This window comes from Stegodyphus dumicola, chromosome 4 (assembly GCF_044657685.1).
Source record: "Stegodyphus dumicola isolate Sdum_Otavi_A_Nest chromosome 4, ASM4465768v1".
Lineage (NCBI taxonomy): Eukaryota > Metazoa > Arthropoda > Arachnida > Araneae > Eresidae > Stegodyphus > Stegodyphus dumicola.
Genome location: NC_140771.1, coordinates 161,396,295 through 161,414,817, shown reverse-complemented (window position 1 = coordinate 161,414,817; position 18,523 = coordinate 161,396,295). Strand labels below are relative to the sequence as shown.

General features: G+C 31.8%; 2 protein-coding genes across 2 annotated transcripts in view; one reads left to right on the top strand and one right to left on the bottom strand.

The window, feature by feature from the left end:
* Positions 1 to 18,153, bottom strand: part of LOC118186450 (uncharacterized) — a 133,646-nt gene extending 115,493 nt beyond the window's left edge. The window contains exon 1 of the mRNA XM_085815703.1: positions 18,005 to 18,153. Within this exon, the coding sequence (XP_085671829.1) occupies positions 18,005 to 18,067 (63 nt within the window). The 5' untranslated portion in view covers positions 18,068 to 18,153. The remainder of the gene's footprint in view (positions 1 to 18,004) is intronic.
* Positions 932 to 18,523, top strand: part of LOC118191291 (uncharacterized) — a 234,831-nt gene continuing 217,239 nt past the window's right edge. Inside the window, exon 1 of the mRNA XM_085815704.1 lies at positions 932 to 1,054. The gene's annotated coding sequence lies outside the window, so the exon portion shown is untranslated. The remainder of the gene's footprint in view (positions 1,055 to 18,523) is intronic.

The following is an 18,523-nucleotide window of genomic DNA, read 5'->3' as shown; positions in this document are numbered from 1 at the left end:
TATAAGGTATTTCTCCCACTTCTCTAGCGTGCCTTCGGGATGTAATGGTAGCACGCTGGGCCGGTATTCCAGAGGTCCGAGGTTCGATTCCCGGCGAAGCCGTTTGCTAATTTTTCATCTCTCTGGCTTCCAAAAAATTCTAATGTCTTTACAATATCATAGAAATAACATATATAAGGAGACCTGCATAAGGATAAGAATGTCTTCATGGGGAACTTTAAATGGGAGAGTACTTGTACACGTTACACATGAGAGAAACCGCGAAAACGCTAACCGAGGAATCAGCCCATTTCTCGATATGTGAATGCGGTTTAAAACAGATAGCGTTCAGCAGACTTATTCTTCAGCTAAGATCTTCTTGAATCTGGTCGAAAAGCGGAAAATACTTCTTATTTTACCTATTGCAATTTTTTTTTTTTTTTTTTTCCACTTCACATTTAAAATTGATCTGCACTTTAATAAAAAAAGTATAAGTCAAGAAAATGCTTATGCGAAGACAAGGAAATTAAGGCAGAGACAATAGAAAATACAAAATGCTGAAATTCTATGCAAAAAATTTGAAATTAGCAATAATCCTTCAGAAACAGCTTATTAATAAAAACAATTATTAGTTTTTCTTATATTTTTTAACATCTATGCATAGTTTACAGTAATTTTATGTTATTTTGCTTCTTTATCAAATAGCTTTCTTTTATTTTTGGATAGAAGGATGGTACTTTTTCCAAGAGTTACTTTATTATGAAACTTTCTAAACGTTTACTTTCAATAGATAAAATGTGTAAATTTAAAAATGATATAAAATGTACAATGCTTTTATCTTTGGCAATGATAAAACCGTTCATAAATGCAATGTTTTAAAGATAATGAATTTTAGATACAGAAAACATGAAATTTATCTCAAATAACTTATCATTTTCCCATTTTCCAGAATAGCATGTCATTTCTCTTACGAATAACCAATTATGATTAATAAAAGCATTTTCATTTATGATATCGCACAAAGATTTTCCCTAAAAGATCGGAATCTGTAATTGTAAAGCAGTGTCAAAGAGTGGTAAGTATTTAATTGAATTTAATTTAAATAACCTATTCTCTTAATAAATTTGTCTGCCATTTGTAATAATTAAATAATTTACTTTCTGAAGAATGAAGACCATGTTTATTTGGTTCCTAAAATCTTTACATTTAAAATCAATAGCAAAAAACAACTGGATTTTACTTATTACAGAAGAAACTGTTTGAGCAAACACTTTTCTCTCCTTTTTCGAATTAAAGCTATTAAATATTATTCTGTGATGGGTGGATTAAAACTGACAATATAGTATCTTTAAATTGTTTGTTTATGCACTACATATTTATAGAGTTAGGCCTGATTTTACTGCATGATTGGCGGAACCTTATAATTTGGGACATATATGCAAAAACTTGACACCCTAAAGTACCTAGGTGACCTTAACTTCGCCGACAAAACGAGATAATAATCGAACTCCTATCTATTTTTGTACGCTTTCATTTCGTAAGGAAATTTCTCCTTCTTACTTCGGGGTGTAATTGTATTTACCTGCGGCTAGTAATCGAAAATTTCGGAGTTCGAATTCCAGTGAAAGCACTGTTGATTTGTAGTTTCCGGCTGCGAAATATACCTAACGATTTTGCTATTTGATTTCTAAAATAAAGGTTATTTTTTATTTACTTGGCAATATGTATTTTCCGTTTGCTTTATTAAAATAAAGTTTATTTATGATAAATATACAATTTCGTTTTTGCGAAATTACAATGGTATCTTTAATATATATAACAGTTATATATGTAATTTTGGATATTTTATCTAAAAATCATACAAAATAATTTAAATACCGCATTTTTGGAAGCGCAAAAAAGGCGTGTGTTGCTTAAAGTCGAAGTTTGATTTGCAACCTATTTTTTCGGTTTATAATTCGACTTATATATCTGTATCTATATATCTATCTACCTGTATACATATATACATATGCATGTATAAATAAATGTTGCAAAATAAAATTAAAAATACGTTTAAAATTCATCTCATATTCAATTCGAAATAAATAACCATATGCAAATAAAAAAAATAAAAAAATAAAAAAAAAGGAAAAACAGAATCATAGTAACTAACTTCAAGAAAGAAAAGGATGAAACATGTCAAAAACAAAAATGAAAAAAGATATTTACATCTTTCGCTGCAGGGAGTTGGTGCAACGAAAGAAGTAGATAAATAAAATTGCCTTATTCTGAACTGATAAGAACACAAATTTAAATTTAAAATAATCTTATAAAAATAATAACCTTTGAAAAATAGTCAAAGTAATCTGTGTCTCTATTAGTCCAACCCTTACGACGGAAGTAAACAGTGAAAAAAATTGTAGCATTAGAAATATAGACAAATTAAAAAAGATTGCGAAATCATAGACAAATTTTTAAAAAAATATATATTTTGAGTAAATCGAGTACGAAAATAAAACTTGAAAAAATAATAACCAGTACTTGAAAAAATAATAACCAGTACTTGAAAAAACAAAACCATATGCAAATTCTTTAATCCAAAATTGGAAATAATAAAATGATATGCAAATTTTGAAAACATACAGGCCACGCTAAAAATTAATACCATAAATCACAGACAAGACAAAATCTTAAAAATCTAAGAAACATTTTTAATATGAGTGAGCTGAATTCAAAAACATGTAAAACAGAAGTAATTCAATATATGAAAAAATAAAAGGAATAAATGAAAACTTGATCTAAAAGATAAAGAACAAAAAATAAAGGATTAAGAAATAAAGGATAAAGAACAAAAATAAAGGATAATTTTCTTAAAATCTGCAACACAAAAGTGATAGACAAAAACTGAGGTTATTTTTGGTTTCAGAGGATAAAAGTTAGTCAAATCAAGTGACAGATCTAAGACAAAGAAACTGCTATTCACTAGGGTTATCTGCAATCCCCTATTCTGTAAACAGTTAAATAATTCAGTCTTTTCACAATGAATCTATATATCTAACAGGTATTCCAGTATCTTCTTCTCTAACTTTAGCATCGATAATTTCGACACTGCAAAAATGTTAAAATTTCATCGAATTGCGGAAAGAATGATAATTGTTAATAGCCAAAAAAAATCATTTTAGTATATTTTTCATATTTTATATGTAGATTGGTGCCACGGTAGAGATACACACATTAATTGTCCTCAAACATGTTTTTTTTTTTTTTTTTTTTTTTTTTTAAGAAAATTCCCTCTATATAAAATTTCTTTTCATTTCCATGCATATTTCTGCAGAAATCTTTATCATCTTTTTTATATTTCTTATTTAGGCTAAATTTAACTGAATGCTTTATTTTCTTTTCGATTTGTGTTCTAATTTTGTTTTTCCTAACCAAATTTTGTTTCTTGCCTAACCAAATTTTGTTAAAAATAGTTTTTCTTTTCGAAATTACATTTGACTGGTGCACTAATAACTAGTAAAGCAAGTTATTTGTCAGAAAATTTATTTGTTATTTTGAAATGAGGGGCTTTTTTTTTTACGAATTTCAGTTTTTTTTTATCAGCGGATCTACTTTTTATTAGCGAACTTTAAACCACATTTAGGGTAAAACTTCGCAATCAATTCTTGAAATTTTGACTTTATTAAACTCACGCAATATGTTTTCGTAAAATACACTGCAAATTCAGCATTTATATTATAAAAACCAAAATTTGAAGACAAAATATTTGCTTTTAATGCATGTCAGTAAATAAACAATTTACTGACATTACTCCTCTGATCCGTGAAAAGAACAAAATAAATCAAGCTAATTCATTATTACGTTTTCTGACTTATTATGATTTTCGCTTAGTCGTCATGTCTCTTCGTTAGGTACCGAGTTATTTATGACGATTTGACTTGGCAAAGATAGACTTAGCGCTTTGTACTATAGTATGTTTATTTTTCAAATTGACTTAAATAATGCAGTATATTATTCTCTTTATTCTTAATATATTAATTATTAGATGAGTTATATAAGATTAGCTCATTTACTCATAAAGCGTTTACTTTATGAGTAAATGAGCTTTACTTAATATTAAGTCTATTAAGGATAAATATTACTTTCTAAAATCAGTTTTCCAGTAATTTAACAGCTCTAAAAGTCTTTATTATTTTAAAAAATTAAACCATTAAGTGCTTTAGTACATAATAATATATGGCGTTAAATAAATCTTTTATTAATTTTATATGCATCTATACCTGCCACCTCAGTTCAAAAGAAAAGGAAATACAGTTTTCAAATTCCAAATTCTACCTGTAGAGTCAATTAACCCTTTGCCCTCTCTAATCACAACTGATATGACAATACTAAACCGCTTGCCTAAAAATCAGCCCTGGCGTGATACAGTGCCTTGTTAGCAGTGTCAGTAAAAGGAAAGATTTTCAATAAAAATTGCAGTGAGGCATAAATTAATATGCATTGAAAAACATCTGTCCATTTACCTGAGAGCAACCAGCATGATTTGCTTCAGACTTTTGCAAACATGTTTAGAAGGACTCTCAACAAGGAAGTAAAGGTATGTAATGCAGAGAATTAAAAGCCTTCTATCCATGTGTCTTTTCCTAGGAAAAAGTAACGGAATATTTCACTATTTCCTGATTTAGAAAACCTGTTAAGTCTGCAATTGTATATATTTTATGCCAAAAAAACTCTAAACTTTACTGCTATCAGAAAAAGGTATTTGTGATACGAAACTGTAGAAAAAATGCAGTTATTGCAATATTCTTGTTATTCATGTCTTGGAATGCCGCCTTTTTTTTAAACACATCAGCCTTTGCTTTGCTTCAGTTAGCCTTATCTAGGTAAGTTGTAGCTTTCCCACTGGCATTATTTTTTATTGTTAGAGGATCTATTTTAAGTATTTTTAAGGAGACAGCAGAAGTTCTTCGAATTCTCAGGGACTGTCTCTACAATTATCGTTTATTTAAGATTTAATTTTGCTTTTATTTAAAAACTAAACGCATACTGATGATCGGTTGGTTGGTTGGTTGGTTGACTTTTAATGGCACAAAACCTTGAAGGTTATTATGCGCCAGACGAATGGTGAATAAAATCCAAAATGCACAAACACACTGTATCAGATGAATTGTTGAAATGAACCTGTAATGCTGACGAAGGCATGGAGAACTTTTAGAAATGCTCTAGCAACAGGTAGAGCAGAATAAAAGGAAAAAAACTTCAAATCATATGGTAAAAAGAGATGTCTTTTAAAAATCTTATGAGGTTGATGTGAGGATTTCTTCCAATGAGTAAGTTAACATTCATAGACTTAAAATGATATTCACGTTTCTGACTAAAAGCAGGACAGCAGGTTAAAATGTGATTGACTGAAACGGGAACGTTGCAAGTACCACAAATAGGCTCATTATCTCCTTTCAAGAGACACTGATGTGTCAATCTGCAGTGACCAATTCGTAGGCGAGTCAGCAGTACATCCTCCTTTCGATTCCCTCTCGACTCCCAATACTCCAAATTGGGTTTTGCCTGCCTTAATTTGTTCAGTGTCTGGCATTCCCAGAGTTCTTGCCACCTGGATAAGATCTTTGTTATGATGTAATTCCGTATGTCTGTAAAAGGAACATCATTTTCAGAGGTGATATCAGCAGATTTTGCTGCGACATCGGCGAATTCTTTGATGCCAGCATGTCCAGGCACCCAGCAGTACGCAATAGAATAGCCTGCGTTTCTCAAACGGAGGTGTGCTTTGAAACAAATACAAAATAAAAGGCGGCCAAGTAAACACAGATAATTTTATCTTAAACGGGAGCACAATACATGTACCCTATGTACAGATTAGCACTGTCATAAGCATTCTGTTACAGTGGATATTTACCCTGCTGGTAATACCTGCTTAAAGAATTAGCTAAAGGACTTGTTTATAATAAATTTCGTTACATATGGGGTAAATGAAAATGCTCATGCATCCAAGTCAGTTTCGGAAGACAAATAAGAGTAGACGAGAGGACTAGATTATTTATATTATAGTAAAGCACTCAGTTTCTAAGATGAAGGATGCCTTTGTGGAGAGATTTTTAATGGAAACTGGTTGGTATTCAAACTACACATAAGGAAAGTTGCCGTTCGCTAAGATTAGAAGCCGTATTGAACAAAGTGTTCATCAGTCCTGGTGGGTTTCCAAGGCCAAAAGGTTACTTGTTTCTTGGTTTCAGGACACTCAATTGCTACTGAACTGCTGCTTTTTTTATTATTATCTCAAAACCTAGCTGTAAATGATTAGATAAGATAGCTCAACATTTCAATTCACCCCTGGATTCAATCCTGATAAAAGGGCTGACTGCTTGGAGACTTGTGGTTTTCCTCTATGTATGTGCAAGGTGAATATGAGCCAAATATTCTTTAAAAAGTCATCCTCCTGGAAGGCATCCCTTCTTTTAAGCAGATAACCCTACAGTGGGTCATACCAATTAACCTTATTAGCATGGAAATTGCATTTATCTTCATAGTATAATTAAAATTGTTCATGTTACCTTTCAACATTTCAAATTACCACTCTTTACGCTAAAATCAGTTATTTATATTAACATAAATGCTTTTACGTTCAGAACTAGTTCCAACTTCATTGGGAAGCATTTTAACACATTAATTCAAAGCTTAATCCCAATACTTAGAATTTCATGATAAAAGTCTATTGCTCTTGAAGAAAAGAAATCGATTTTCATTTGAAGAATACTAATTCTGTAGATCAAATGTGCAAGTCATAACCCATGCATTATAATCAATAGCTGTTTTTTTTTAAATAAAAAACATAAAAAGCTAATATGTCTGACCTCATTAACTAATTTCGCTTATAGGATGTTGTTGAAAATATTAACTAGAAACTGGCGGTATTTTTATGTATTTATGTCACGCAAGATGTAAGAAGTTGCAAAAATTTCTACGTTGAGTTTTCTGTTTCACAGAATTTAATATTATATTAAATGTAGCATAATTATTAGTTTTACTTTTTGCTAATCTGAGCATTTTATAAGAATTTAGATATTAGAGGTTACATAAATCATACATTGATATCCGATGTATATTCCTTTTTCGTCATCTTGCACTTATCTTTAAGGCACATAAATGGTATTTGCTATCGCACGAATTCAGAGAATTGCTCAGCATTTTAGACTTACGCCGTTTAATTATAATTGTAATGAAAATAACCGTATTGCTATCTAAATCGCACTTTTCGAATAATAGATGATGTTTGCCTTTTAAAATGCAGTTTTAAAAATCTTACTGCTTACGGGACTGCTTTTTGAAGAATATACTGATTGATTCATGTCTTAATCGCCCTTTTTTTTTCTTTTTTTCTTTTTTTTTTTTTTTTTTTACTGAAAAAAATAACATGTACTTATTTTAAATTCGCATTACATTCTTAATAACTGAATATTACTTAGACCATTTAATTATCATGAGTCAAAGGAAAACTTAATTATTTATTATGGGGAAAGTAAGAAAACACGGAAAAATTGAACTTACATCACTTTGTGGCATAGTCCCCATGACCTGCACTGCAAGTATTAAAACGCTTCGGAAGTGCATGGATACCTCATGAAGAGACCTATTTTTCACGACTAAAGCCACTCGTACGCTGCGGCTTTCCTCGCTTTGAAAATGATTGCTTCTCATCTCGTCTTTTAACAGTCAAAACACATGAAATTTACTAAATGCGATGTCTAATTAATAAGGTGGATTTATGAGACATTCAAATCTCATATTCTGGATTAGTGCAATCTTTAAATGCGCAGTATGTGGGCGTACAGTTACAATAGACCTGAAATCAGAAAACTGGCGTTTACTCTTGATTACAAGATAATTGCGAATTCAAGGCAAAGGTCTTCAAAAAAATGGTGATTTGGGGTTTTTTCATTTTCAAATTCTCTATACTTTTAGCTTTCTAAAAATACCATTCTTTAATCTCTATGAAAAATTAGAACTGTAAAAAAATATGATTTTAATTTATCAGCGAATGCTTAGATCAATGAGAATTTTTATATAAAAATAGGTTTTACTCCAAATGTGATTTTGTTATACTCGATGTACCTTTTCTCAGGAACTACTGCTCGCAGGTATGTAAATTTTTTATGGCTTATTTATTATGTTTCCTAATATTTACTGAAATGAGCCTTTTGTGATAAATTTGGGAGAAAAGTGTTAAATTTTACGCTGCCAAATACAATATTTTATAAATTGCTCTCAATTTAAAATCTTTCAAAAGCTCATTTCAATATAAGCAGATAGGTGTATTTTAATTAAACAAAAATTTCAAATGCGTATCTACAGCAGATTTTGAGAAAAGGTACATCGAAAATGGCTAAATTAACATTTTCGGTATAGGGGATTCAGGCTCTCTCAAAGCAAATCTCCATAAGAAGTAGTGACCACTGCCACTCCATTTTCCATGTAATATTTCATAAGTTATCCCATTTGCATTCTTGAAGGAAGTGAGAAAGTCTTTTTCCGCTAACGTGATGAATTTCTCCGCAGAAGTGACACCACTTTTAAACATTTTACATCGCTGGCATATTTGCTGCAATTAAACACATTAAAAACGCGTCACAGACTGCTGCTCTTAACACAATCGACAGTCTAAGTCGACAGTGGTGTGGCCATATTTGCACATTATGCTGCCTCTTTCTTCGCGGATACTGCATCATATTTCCACCTGCTGATCATTCTTTGAGCCCCAAGATTAACTCTTGTTAATTTACAAATCAGATATTTTAGAATTTAATCGCACTTTTTTTTAAAGTTTTAATTTGAACCACCTATGTATTCTCGTCGAACATTTCCAACATACGAAACTCATTATGTTAAGTCGTCTTGTACGGACTAAAATCCTTTACCATTCTCAAGATGTTTATTTTTTTCATTTATCGATTAATAGCGTCAGTGAAAATCTGACATAATTGCTAAGAATTGATAAGATATTTCACTTATCTTTAATATTATAGAAGTGCATCACTGAATACAGTTTTAGTCATTTGAAAAATCATTTTATTCGTACTTTTTGCAATCGCTTACTACAAATTGTGTTTTATAACATGAATGTTATAAATAATGCAGGTTTCTTATGATTGGTGGCTTGCTTAAGTTCTGACTTTAATTTTTAGGTGTACATTTCCTCCGTATTCAGAATAAAATTTAATGATTATGATCGAATTTTATACTATCATAATGATCGCAAAACTATGTATTTCTATTTCATAGTTTGATCGAAAGCAATGTAGTTTTTTAATATTTTTGCATTTTTATATCATTTCGTTTTTAAAATACAAGCGGAACTTTTAAAAAAATAAAACTCACTTTGAGTTGACAGCTTTAAATTAAATGATGCATTCTTTTATTGTGTAATTAAAATGGATTTCTTAAAACTAAGTACTAATATAAAAAACAATAACCGCTAAAATAAAGCTGAATTAAAATTTTAATTATTCTTTAAAGGATTTCTAGGGCATTTGAAGTAAATTTTAAATTAAATTTAATATATATTTTATATATGTTTTTCATGTCTTTACTTCGAGCAAAAGTAAATACTTAAATTAAAATTTATTTACTAATACTATACAATTTTCACAATAAGATCGGATATTATTAAGTCAACATCTCAATAAAAATATTCCTGCGAACTATTCCAAACTGTGTAAAATATATTTTTTATACTTGTGATTTTCCGTTGTTAACAGGGATTTTATATATAATAGCGATTATACAGCGTATTAATGATATTTTTTAATACGGCTAACTGCGTGGCAAATTATATAATTTTTAATGCACGGCGACAGGAAACTTAAGCTACTCAACAAAAAGATGACCTCTAAATTCAGCCACACATGAATAATTAACATACATGAATAATTACCTACATTATGTTTTGGGATCATTAAGTATTAAGGTAATATGATTATTCTGCACTAGCATCTGCTTATACACTGACTACCTAGAAGAGAGTGAAAACTTTTGTAACGACCTAGTTTCTCAGCTGCCATTTAAACCTTGTACCTTGGTGTTCCGGGTACAGTCTGTTCTTAATCACTGAGCTATCCAAAGTCACCTCGTATATTTTCTACTTAAAGATTGAACTCGAACTTGATGACATGACCTATTGATTTAAGAGCCTTAATTCCATAAGCTAATTGCGTTTTTCACAACCATGTACTTTTTAAAATTATCACTTTAAATCAGAAATGTAAATATTTGAATATCTTATTGAATTACAATAGAAAACTCAAGTGGCATCCACAAAAATTTAAAAAATATATTTACAATATCGAAGAACTAAAAATTAATTTTTTTAGAATACCGAAAGAGATTAAATGTTCTTTTTTTTACCTTAAAGAAATATTTACCCGTGAAGCTTGGCTAGTTCTGAAATGTATTGTCATTTCACTTTCTGTAGCATTCTAACTTTACTTTTATAACTCAGCGATTTAAAAGTAATATGTATACTTTTATTATGTATAATTTTTAATAACTTACTTTTAATAAATTTTTAATACTTTAACACTTACTTTTGATAACTTTAATTTTTAAATTTTAAATACTTTTAAAAATTGTTTAGTTTTTCACGTAACTTATAAATATATCTAAATGATGCGATTTGTTTTATACTTACTATTCCTGCTTAATATTTTAATAATAACTTTAAGTGATGTGATTTATACATCTAACTCGTAGAATTTTTTTAACAATTTGCACCGTTATTTAATTTTTTTAATAATGCCAATACCTAAAATCACTATAATCTATCTGAAAGATAATTTTTATGAACTTTTGCATCATTATTTTAATTTGTTAAAGATAATTCTAATGTAGTTTACTACGCACATGCTTTTAGTATAATTGCTATTCTGCTCCTAGCAAGGTATTTTCGTTACAATATACATTCGTTACAATAGTGGAACGATGCACTCACCAAAGAAAGGGTTCAGTAAAGAGAAGAGCCGAATCAGAGAGATATCCAGTTTAGTCAACAAAAATGTTAATCTATAAAGTAGCATGGGCGAACTACAAAAAAAGGATAACTCTTCCAAAACCTCATGGAGGGATTTCTGTTCCAGCGTTCGCAGTTCTTTCAGCCTGCAACAAAAAATTGCGTGTGATAGGATTTTTCGAAGTATGTAATTCACTGCCCTTGCAAATCAACAGTCGGTTTCAAGTTTACAGATAATAAGACACTACTCTTGACACTACCTTTACAGAATAGGGTGCAGAAGACAAGGATCAACAACAAAGGATACTGAGGCAGAAGTCTGAATTTGACTGCCGAATTCTAGTACTAAAGTTTCCCCCCAACCAAAGCTGAAGTGACTACTGTGCAAACACAGGTCAGAAAAAAAAGCCCCATGTGCTCAATAGAGAAATTGTAAAGAAGTTGCATGCCTTTTCTGAATTACTCTACTCGCTTTATTATAAAAGTGTCCTATTTTGGAGAATAGCACAGTTTTCTAGAGGCATGAAAAAGGCAGAAATAGTACTTCTCGTGAAGTCAAATCAAGATTCAAAGAAATACTCTTACAGACTAGTGAGCCTATTCCCTGTAATAAGCAAGCCCATAAGCAAGGCAGTTAGATAATTTATTTATTTCTGGATTAAATTATCGCCTACATGAGCATGGGTGAATGCATCAGAATCAATATGTTTACTCTAAGGGAAAATCTACGTACTTAGCCATTAATTCTCACGAAAACGGTCAAAAATAACAGAAATCAGGACAAAACACAGCCATAGTCTTAACAGGCATAAAAAGCTTTTTATACTTTATGGTGACCAGATACTGCCTAAGGAAAGAAACCCACCCATGAGAAATTCTGTGCTTAATCAGAATCTTCTTCGAAGACAGGCATAATCAATACTCTTTGGCTGAAGGGATACTTCCTAAGAAACTGACAAGAGGATGTTCTCAAGGTTCGTGCTTAAGGCCAACCTTGTGGAACATCATTTCCAAAATTACTTTTTAAGACTTTATAGGGGTATAAAATTCCAAAATTGTAACCTTCACTGAAGAGTTTGTCTTCATTACGACCGGGAGAAAAGATATCGAGGAAATACCTAGCAAAATCTTGATATTTTTGCCAACTGAGCCAGAACTCATAAGCTCAAAATCTCTTACCAGTAAAGCTCAACTTATGCAAATAGGGCGAAAGGGAGTTTTAAAACGCAGCCAGTTTTAAACTTGTGAGATGTTCTATCAAGTGTGTTTCAGAATTAACTTTGGAGTTACATTTGATAACATATACATTTGATTGTTTCTGTTGTAAATATTTGTTTGTATATAATCGTAAATTCTGTATTTCATTTGAGATGTGTTCTATTAACCTCTTACAACTATTTTTATAACATCTTACAAATATTTGTAAAATTTGTATTTAATATGTAACGCGCTCTATTAACCTTTTGCAACTCTTCAATAATGTGAATCATTAGTAATGTCCAACAAACAAGAAATGCAACTACTGTATTAAGTAGCTCATAACAAGCAGCTGTAATTAACATCCAATGTATATTATTATACAGCAGAAAATGTATATTATTATGAATAAAAATCTCTATGTAAAATTGTATATATATGTTGGTTCTGTAGCCCTTTGTATCTTGCTTGCTTACTGTAACCACGGAAAGAATTAGTGTATTTCAGATGACATCAACCAAAAATGATAATTACAGAGAAGAATCATCTAATCTTAGGATCGGTGGTCATACTGGTAGTGTTAGCGTGGCATTCTCCCTTAAAAATGGAGTGCAACTGCACAAATAACGTGGCGTGATAATGCCTGTGTGACCAATAGTGAAATTTGGCTGTCTCACCCACTTTATCTGTGTTCCAGTGATAGCTGTATGGTGGTTAGAAGGCGGACAGGTGAGCGCTTGGAATCAAGCTGTCTGGAGCGTAGACACATTGAACTTACATCAGGAGTCTAGGGAGCAGTTTCCTATGACAGCAGAACTCTCGTCGTTATCCCGCACACCTTGACAGCAAATTTATACGTCAGACTGTTGATTGTACTGGTTGTGCTATCATTTTTGAGCAATATTCCAGGAGCCTTTTTCGAACACTATAAAGATCGTCCACATATTGCTGCTATCACAAAATATGCTCTACAGACTTCACCAGGAGGTAGGGGACACCCAGACCTGGCAAGCTCTATTGGCTTCCTTTACACAGTTAAACGCCCCTAGCCCCTAGAGGCGGTCCAAGGCGGCATAACCCCTCGGCCAAATCCAGGGGGAAATTTTTGCTTCACTAACTCTGGTTTTTGAATCACAAGTCAGTAGTGGACGGCTACGCATCCACCACAAAGAGCATGAAATAACAGTTAGACATCGACTAGCGCTGACCAAGGGGAGCCAAACCCTCAAGGACAACCTTTGATATAAAACCAAGTAACGTCCACGCAACCAAGGGGCACTACAAGACACTACCAGTACGGTCCCTGCCAAGCCTGAACCTACCACGGTACAAACGATGGTTCTAGTCATTGTGAAGACTGCTAATTTTTCTCCAGAAGTCGAGTCTGTCTAGATATTGACCTAGCCAGAGCACCGGGATTGCTCCCGGTCGACCATCGACATGTTGCCTTGGACTGCGAGATCACCCTAGCTTTCTCTCACCGCTTACGCACGGTATATAACTGGACGGCAAATCCAGCGTCATCTATAACCAGCATGGTCCACTGTTGGTTTGGTAGAATAAGTTCAAAAAAGTCAGGGAACACCATCTCACAAAATGACATGCAGCACCTGTACAACAAAATGCCCGCGCGTTTGCAAGTTTGCATTCAATATCATGGCGAACAAAGTTGTTATTAACGTACCACTATTTCACGTTTAAAATTGCTCTTCTCGGGAATGGTTTAACTTGTGACCTTGAAACATAATCAAATAAATGCGCTCTCTAGACAAATGCTTTGCTTACATTTCATTCCTTTAAAGTGATTTCTTCTTAGTGCATATTTTAAACTTCCTTTTCCGTCAGTCCATATTTTAAATATTTTGTTGTTGCATGCAAAAAGAATTTATGATAGTCTAATTCCAGAAATGACTGAGGTTTTTTTAGAAGTAAAAGCGTAATCTTCAGCTCATACATTTAAAAAAATTTAAAACATTAAAAAAATATTGTAAGCAAAAAAATAACGTTAGGAAATATCAGAACAAAGAAGTGAATCCTACCGCAGCATCTAATATATAAATTCTAACTGGAAATTTGGTAACTCTGCAAATTTATGCTAGTTCATTTAAATAATATCTCTAGCAATATTCCTTGCCGGTCAACAAATTGAGAAATTCAGAGAGCTCTTTAATTTTTCCTTGATTTTCTTAAAGATCTTTTTTTAGCAAACGATAGTAACACATTATCTACCAGTTTAAACGGAAGATTTAAAAGCATGTACATATTACTTGAAAAGTTTTATTTTTTATTTTATTTCCTCTCTTTTAAATGCAGTATATTTCAATGTAAAAAATGAACCAGTTGAAAACACAGTCTTACAGTCTTACTTCTTAAAATTTTATAACAATAACATCAAAGAAGTCGTAATTTAATTATGAGTATAATTAACTTCCTGATTCCTGATCATACGTGACTAAAATGTAATTATGAGGCTGCTAACAATGACCGAGATTTTATCTCAAATTTGTCAAAGATCTATTTAAGCAAAATGAATGTTACCATTTTTACTAGTGCCATTTGTGCAGTACCACCTCTACTGTTCGTTGAAATTCTGCTAACATGTTGTATGAGTAACCTACCATTTTATTTTGAGTGTTATATATAACCAACAGTATTATAATAGTTGAAAAAAATATTTTTTATTTTTAGTGTATTTAATTAAAATTATGTTACTTGACAACTCATTTATACATATTTGGTTTCATGTTTTTTGTTTCATTGAATAGCGTAAAAATGACAAAGAAGGAAAATGATCGCTTCTGAACATAGAAAAATTATTCTTTCTCAGAACAGCAATGAAATATACACAACATCCTCATTTTGCCCCCAAGATCCTTCGATCTATCCAATGGCACAAGATCATATTTAATTCATACTGTATCATTCTAGGTTTATTAACTCACCATCGAATTATTTTATCTTTACTGCCATTCTGCTTTCGTCGGCTCCCTCTAGAATGCAAATTAGCGTATATAGTAACGGAATTGTTAAAGTTAAGAGTACTCTCTTAACAGCGATTGCTAGCAGTTTCTGAACTATTTTAGTCCAGCTCTTAGATTTGCATGAATTTAGTCTTTGTTAGCTGTGTTTTCCTTACGTGATTAAAGGGTCTGATACAATATGATTATATACAAGCTTACAATATGATTTTTGCAGTGTGATTTTATACTTTAATTGCTTAAGTTACCTTAACTTTTTTCTTATATTAAATCCGTGTGACTTGTTCTGTTAATTACACGAGCCCTGTAAGTTGCTAAGTTCTAATAAAAAGACTTGAAAGAAGTTGAAGAAGGTTTAAAGAATTTAAACCTTCTTCTCAATTCGGACTTACTTTCACCGGAAAATAAACTCATGGTCGTCGGAACCAGAATTTAATATTAAGGTAGACAAGTTCCGAATTTTTGTTTAATTTGAAAATCTCATGTCATCATCACTTTAAAGTTAATATAGAATTGAAGTGTTTGATTTAAAAAGCCATCATTATTCGGAATCAAGCACTAACAAAATTTGAACGTCTTTTGAAAAATCTTCACAATTCGGGGAACTATTTTAAAAATTCCCAAAGAACTTTATTCGGAAGAGTTTTTTTTTTTAATCAATTGGTGCAAAGATTAAAATTGTTCAATAATTAGTTTGATTGTTAGGCAAGAGTATACTAGAAAAACTCAGCTCGAAAAGAATCTGAAACGAATTTTGAAAAAATTGCTACGAAATACTATTTTGTCATCGAAAATACGCAAATTTTTCACAGGAATACCCTAAAGAAGGAGTCACAGATTAATTTAAAAATTTGACTTAGCCAAATAAATAGAGAAATCTTGTACTAAGTATTCAGTATACTATACAAAATGGAAAACAACACGAACAAAAACAGATACAGAAACATAAAATTATGTAGCCTCTGACCATGTGATTTTCTTGTCTACTGCTCATGGTAGTGAGGGTACGATGTAGCTACTTGTAAGCTTTGGAAAGAAAAACTAAATCTCCAGAAAATCCATTGTCTTAAATTAGATAACTAGGTAAATGAATATAATGCATATTTATTCTTAATAACGTTTAAATCCATTTATTTCTAATTTTAACTGCCATACGTAATTCCCATAGGATACCAGAGATAAAAGTATCCAAAATGCCGCGTTTGTAGTAAATTGGATCAATGAAATTTTATTATAATCAGAATAGAAGTACGGCTATAGAATAGGAGTGTTTGAAAAATTATGTTGGTAATTAAGCAATCGTCTTTTATGTGACTGTTCTGCTTTGCACAAAAGGCGCTAAACCTGCAAATTTAGTTCTGTTACGTACAATAAGAAATATCGTAATATTAATATAAATAAAACAGAACTTCGTAATGCCTCTTAAGAAGTTCCAATGAATTTCAGAGCAGTGTTCTTCTGAGAAGTGTTTATTTATTTTTTTATCAGATGCATTGTGTGACTATGTACCTTATAGAAATATTACGTTATTTAAGACATGAAAAGCAAGAGACATGAAATGTGCGCAAACTCGAACAACGGACCTCTCGAATATGCGCCGAGTGTGCTGACCACTACCCTACGAAGCCATGTTAAGAAGGTGAGAGAAATAAAAGAAGAAATAAAATTTAAAGGGCGACTATTGAATCCAATTGCCAAATCCTGGTGGTGGAGAATCATCATCCACCACCTTTTTTTAGTTCGAACCCTACTGTAGAGATATTAGGTTATTTTGAAGCAGGAGTAATGAAAATTGAGCAATACCCCCGACAGACTCAAACCACGGACCTCTCGAATATGCGCCACGAAGGCATACTAAGAAGGCGGGAGAAACACCTAACAACCTGAACAGTGCAGAAATATAGCAGCACGGTGAAAAATTACAGCTATGCAACGCATAAATGTACGACATCAACGGTTAACTCAAAATCGCGGTCAATCCGAAGGTAATAAAAAAACATAGGAGAGAGAAATAATCCATATTATGATTAACAGAAAAATACTATTCACAAATTAATCTGTACTTTCAAGTGGTTTAAACTTAAGAATAAATTCATTCGATTGCGCCAATTTAATTAATCTTTTGGTTTTGAATAAAACCTGAATTTACTGGAAAACAGAAGATATAACACTATTAAAAGAGACAAAACTTATATTATGATTAAAATAAACATTGTATTAGAGAACAATGCTTACTTTAATATTACTCTTAATATCATTGATTTTAAAGACGCGTAAAGCTGAATTAAAACTTTATTGTTCAAAGTTTATGGATCTCGTGTACAATTAAATTACACTCTATTGTGGATAAAAATAACTCCCGAATACTCTGAATTTATGCTATCACTGCTGTTATTCTCCAAATTTTGCCTTTTATGTATTTTCTGTAGAGAATTTTCTTTTACTCTGATGTAATAGTAATTTTTCCACCATTCCTCAATAAACAAACTTAAAGTCCCGTTAATCCTTATTGGTTAATCGAAATTTAACTGCATCTAGTAAACATTCGTTGTACGATAAAATGTTCCTTTAATATTTTCGCGAGTATATAAGCTTTAATACATTCACTTGCTATCCTGGAGTATTCGGGTACCTCAACAACTTCTGTTGAGAACAATTACAGTATCGAAGTACATTAAATCACGTGACTAATAGGCTTTATTTCATAACAGAAGCAGAAAGCAGTGAAAGCTAGAGGCTCGCATTTAACAAAATCTCTTAGTAAATATTTGCTATTTTAGTAAATGATAGCTGGATGTTCCTGAAGTCTTAAAAATTTTCCCTTCACATCTTATGAAAAGACATTTCTTACCTTTGTTTGGGGCATTTCTGTAGAGGATGATTGAAACCACTTTCTCCATCGCAAAGCCTCCATCCCATCGGTGGCTGGACATGCTTGTGTGCTGAGTGACCCCGATCCTTAACGAGCGGTTTAGGTCCGAACGGACTAGTTTTTTCTGCTCCACCGATCGCGGCGAAAGTCATTGCCGGTCGCCACCCATTTCCCACCACACCCACCCCAGACAGCAATCATTGTCAGCAGTGGACGTTTTACAAAATAGAAAAGTTGAAAATCTAAAAGCAAACCTCTGTACAATGCCAGCTATTATCAGATTACTATTTTTTTAAGCACATAGTTATTTATCGGATTATTGATTTCAATGCCATTTTTGCGTTTGTAAAAATTAGAAACTACCGTTGTCATTTACTGGCTACCATTATGCATATCATTTGCTGGCTGTAAGTCAGTATGCGATATAGCTCGATTTAGTGTTTTAAATTAGATCCGATATCAACATTTGCAAATATCATATTGCATGAAGATGGAATT